At 44.9% G+C, this 5,271-nt stretch overlaps 1 protein-coding gene across 2 annotated transcripts in view; it reads right to left on the bottom strand.

Annotated features, from left to right (window-relative positions):
• Positions 1–3,455: 3,455 nt before the first annotated feature.
• Positions 3,456–5,271, bottom strand: part of ndrg2 (NDRG family member 2) — a 21,999-nt gene continuing 20,183 nt past the window's right edge. For both annotated transcript variants that reach the window (XM_036551050.1, XM_036551049.1), the window contains exons 14-16: positions 5,204–5,239; positions 5,048–5,099; positions 3,456–3,888 (exon numbers count right to left, since the gene is read on the bottom strand). In XM_036551050.1, the coding sequence (XP_036406943.1) occupies positions 3,725–3,888; positions 5,048–5,099; positions 5,204–5,239 (252 nt within the window). In that variant the 3' untranslated portion in view covers positions 3,456–3,724. The remainder of the gene's footprint in view (positions 3,889–5,047; positions 5,100–5,203; positions 5,240–5,271) is intronic.

A 5,271-nucleotide genomic window follows, 5' to 3' on the forward strand; every position in this document is an offset into this window, starting at 1 on the left:
GTAATTATTATTTCCACAAAACAATAATTTTTTTCAGCTTGTTTATATTCTTGCTGAGCAATTGCCCATAATGCAGCAGCTGTTTAAAGTAACTAATATGCCCCTAACTGTTAACATTATTTTTGTTCCAGTAATATAGCCACTATTGGCAAACTCTTACCTGTTAATATACCATGTTGATGGTATATTATTCTTTATTATCAGGTACTTATTTGAAATTAGAAAAAAATCCTGGAAACTTCTACCAGCATGACTAACATAGGTTTATATGAATCGTTTCCTGATTCCGCTGTATGATGAGCACCTTGCTTGAAGGCACACGTGTCATACATGGAAAGTTAACATTACCACATCCTCCACACCTATTTCTCAGGAACTGTGCTCTTGCCACACTCACATTCCTTACCTTTAGTCGGGGATCAACAGACAGGTGTGAGAAGACGCCGTAGGTAGAGGTGAGCAGACAGGTACAGGGCTATGCAGGTATCCTGTGTTCTCACAGACATCACCCCGTAGGTTTTCACTTCTGAAATCTGTTACGGCCTTCCTCCTTCTCTCCGCACCTGGAGCTGCCAGTCACTTCCCTTGGCTTCAGTAATTATACAGATCAATTAGTGTTCTGTCACTCACAAGTAGATTTTATTGCTGATATGCAGCAGCTGGGTGCTGTGAAGGGGTCATTTCACCATGACAGGATTTTTGTCTTACCTCAGGTGCCGCCCCCCTCTCCCTTCTGCTCAGCTCGCCAGACCCCTGTCTCCAAACCGTGTCTCCTGATGTCTGATGTCCGGAAACTCACCTTCTGCTCCCTCCGAGCGCGGTAGGCATCTCCTTGTGCAACGCTTGGTCTTTCCCCGTCTTTTGGAGGAAATGCCTTTAAACGCAAAAGCTGTGACGTGTTTGGTGATGTGGACAGTCACCCCGGCATGGAGCTACAAACACACCTTTGCGTGTGTGTGTGTGTTAATGATAGGGGGCCAGGGCCATGTGGATCAGGTCACCTTTGTTCCACCTGGTCTTCATTGTTCCAAAATGAGAGGGTTTCTCCTTGCATTAGCAACAGGGTGATGCCCACAACACAGGTCTCCACACAAACAGCTCTGATGGAGGCTGGTTGGTAGGATCCTCATTCTGCCCTTTATCAAACAGTTTTAAGCCTCATTGTCAGTCATCCCTTGTTGTCACAGCATTCTTTGAACCATCCCTGAAATCAGCTCCGGGGGTTTTGTAATCTTCACCAAACCATTACATCATATTATGTTTTTGTGGCATGAGGCCATTGTACATTTTTCATTTGAAAAAGAAAATGTCTTTTTAAGTCACTGATATTACTTGTCTTCAAACATAAGCTTGTGTGTGTTGCTGTAAAATGCATAGAACATTGCTTGCTGCTGGATGCCTGCCCCTGCGGTGCTTAAATAAGCTTCCCAAGGAGAGCAAACATGTGGGCATTTTCACTGGTTCCACTGTTATTTAATGAATAGCGCACTTTTGCCTTCAGCTGTTGTGAATTGGTGATGGTTCATATATTCAGAATGTAGCAGATCTGGTCCTTAAAGTGATCATTTCTCTCAGCCTATTTTCAGTTGATTTTCTGATTATGACTGACGCATGTATTTACTGGAATAACTGGCACCAAATGCCCTTGCTGTTCTTTGAAAATGAAATGCCTTCTCTTTGCAGTGATTAAACAGATTTTTCATCTGAAATCTGTTCTTTTGGTGATAGGAATGGAGTCGAGTTGGCACTGGAGTAAAAGACATCAAAGACATCACACACAACACAGAGGTCTTCCTAAGCTTTTATTAATATCTCTTAGTTTTGTATGTAATTCATTGTAATATTACACAAAGAAATTAGCCACTCAAGTCAATTTGATTGTATCTTGTTATTTTTTTTGTTAATTACACCACTTTCCCCTTTCAGTGCTAAAGCTAAAAAAGGTCCAGGTTAACTAGCATATCAATGTCTAACTGTGAGGAGATGGTCAGAGACGGGAAGCTAACACTTCACAGAGAAAAAACAAACATGACTTCGGGAAACATACAATCACGTGATTAAAATGTAAAACCAAAGCTTGACATGCAAATACATTCAAACAGCCCCACCCAGCTCAGAATGACCACTCAGACTCCGCCCATTTCCCTATTTGGTAATCTCTCACTTTTCCATTTTTGGTACTCTCTGGGCAGGTTTCTATCACTCACTGTTGCAGCATTGGGAAGAACCCTCTCAGCAGCATCACATTTACACTCTACTCTTCCTCGCCATCATCATCACCTTAACAACCTCCACTATAACCCCTCCCGCCACCAGGATTAGCCCCTCTCATGTCGGGGTGTGGTTGGGAGAGGACTTCCAAACACACACACATGCACACAGTTCCCACTCTCACACTATGTACAACGCTATGGTCTCGCTTCTGTCTAACAGCACTTTGTCCTGACAGTTTGAGCGTTTCGGTTTCGGTTTCGGTGTCTCCAGCGCTTCAGTCCCGCTGCAGTACTCGCCCGCCCTTGACTCTCAGATCCAGGTCATTAGCAATGAATCTCCCCACCTGGCCATGGAGTTTTTCGGGGACAGGTTTGTACCTGTGAGCAGAGGAGGAACTGCAGGACAGACATGCTCTCTGGGGGGACACATTCATTCAGTCCATTGGAAGTGGGCAGGGCTGCTGCTTGCAGGGACATGTGACATATTACAAGCACAGTGCCTCCTGCTGGATAAATCTGGAAGCGCTCCACAGACCCCCCCCCCCCCGATCTCAACAGAACCCCAACAAAGGAAGAGGAGTAACACATACGCAGCACACAGCAAAACGACTACATATCACCCCCTCCAACCACCTCAACCAGCACCCCCCCACGAGTCTCCATCCCTCACCATGGCAACACTAGACAGTAAAACAGAAATATTCCAAAAATGTCTTCTTTAAAAAAATGTGAGTAAAAAGGGCAGTAGCACAGACACTGTGAGCATTTCTGCTATCTCTACTTCTCTTCCCTCGGCTTTTACACTTGTCTTTACAAACACAATTTGTAATTAAAATGAACATATTGCCTACTGCTAGTTACGTTATTATTATTACTAGTATAATTATTGTTGCTCTTATTAATATATTTGTTTATCAAGTCATCATCATTATTATCATTATGGTTATTATAATTATTACTATTAGGTAACACTACACTTAGGTCTGAATATTCTACAAGCCGTGTGCAAACCACACTGACTCCTGATCACACCATTAAAGGGCTGACTCAAATTCACAAGTACAGTGAGATCCCTGGACAAAGAGAGAGAGAGAGAGGGAGAGAGAGTCAGAGAGAGGGAGGGAGAGAGAGAAGGAGAGAGAGAGAGAGGGAGAGAGAGAGAGAGAGAGAGAGGGGGAGAGAGAGAGAGAAAGAGAGGGAGACGGAGTCAGAGTAGCAAGGGAGGGAGAGGGAGAGAGAGTCATAGAGGGACAAGAGAGAGAGTGATAAAGAGAGACAGTGAGAGAGGGAGGGGAAAAAAATTACAAGAAGGGTGTGAAAGGGTGGGCATGATAGAGAAAGGGGGGAAAGTGGGGAAGGGAAGGGGGCCATAGCTCCTCCTCCCTGTGATAGAACGACTTAATGAGATGCAGGGCTAGTGTCTCTGAGGTGATGATCTCTCTCTGTCTGCACTGTCTCTCTCTCTCTCTCTCTCTCTCTCTCTTTTCCCCTCCCTCTCTCTCTCCCTATATTCAGCAGGACACCTCCATGGTGTGGGAAGGGCTGGGGGGCATCTGCCCCCCTTGGGAGCCCTGGGAGAGGGTGCGCGAGCGGGAGCGGGATCCTTCCAAGGAGTAGGAGGACGAGAGCGAGGTGGTGCGCGAGCGAGAGAGACGAGTCATGCAGGAAGACGCCACTGTTGAGAGGGGAGGAGAGAGGGGGGCAATAAATATGTTAAAATTCTCAAAATAACATGCTAGGTAGTTAATACTAATGCCAATGCTAAAGACTAAATACTAACACTATACACCAGAACGATATGGAACTAGCAACAGGAAATATTATAGCAGTTTGAGATAACTTGCCAGCAAGCAAAGCGTGTTTTTAGCATTTGGTTATACACATTTTTTGTGTGAATATTTATTATTAAAAAGTAGGTAATTTTCAGGTCAGATCTTCTCACACTGATGGCTGGTAAACTGCTGTACACAGCGGTTTCAGCGGCTGTCATCCATCTACTAAAAGATGAATAACCGTGACGCTGGCTCTGGCTGGCTGGTGAGTGTGCCACTGTCCCCTCACAGCCCACAGCGACGCACTCAGCAGCTAAAGGAGTGTGTTACCCTAGGCACTACAGACAAAGGAGTGTGTTACCCTAGGTACTGTAGACAAAGGAGTGTGTTAGCCTAGGTACTGTAGACAAAGGAGTGTGTTAGCCTAGGTACTACAGACAAAGGAGTGTGTTAGCCTAGGTACTGTAGACAAAGGAGTGTGTTAGCCTAGGTACTGTAGACAAAGGAGTGTGTTAGCCTAGGTACTACAGACAAAGGAGTGTGTTACCCTAGGTACTACAGACAAAGGAGTGTGTTACCCTAGGTACTGTAGACAAAGGAGTGTGTTAGCCTAGGTACTGTAGACAAAGGAGTGTGTTAGCCTAGGTACTACAGACAAAGGAGTGTGTTAGCCTAGGTACTGTAGACAAAGGAGTGTGTTAGCCTAGGTACTGTAGACAAAGGAGTGTGTTAGCCTAGGTACTACAGACAAAGGAGTGTGTTACCCTAGGTACTGTAGACAAAGGAGTGTGTTAGCCTAGGTACTGTAGACAAAGGAGTGTGTTAGCCTAGGTACTACAGACAAAGGAGTGTGTTAGCCTAGGTAATTAAAATTACAATGTTTCAGAATTACACAAGTCCTGTCACATGCTTCAGTACAGTTGTCGTTATACTCTTATATTATATCATTATATAATTATGTCAGTCTGTAGACACACATACATTCACACACACACACAGACACAAACACACACGCAAACACGCACACATGCACACACACACACCACACACACACACACTTACTGTAGCCCATCCCTTGAATGAAGTACTTGAAAGCCTCGGTGAGTTTACTGGGCTGTGGAGAGACAGAATATGGTTAGAGCATCCTGAGAGAGACACAGTGCTCTCCCACACTGAAGCACACAGACACTGTGCCACAACACGCTCAGCCCTAATTACCTGTGTGAGCTGAGGAAGACCACCAGCATCAGCCATCTGTAGATGAGGAGGAGGAAAGAGAGGAAGGG

The sequence above is a fragment of the Megalops cyprinoides genome, chromosome 18 (genome assembly GCF_013368585.1).
Source record: "Megalops cyprinoides isolate fMegCyp1 chromosome 18, fMegCyp1.pri, whole genome shotgun sequence".
Taxonomy (NCBI): domain Eukaryota; kingdom Metazoa; phylum Chordata; class Actinopteri; order Elopiformes; family Megalopidae; genus Megalops; species Megalops cyprinoides.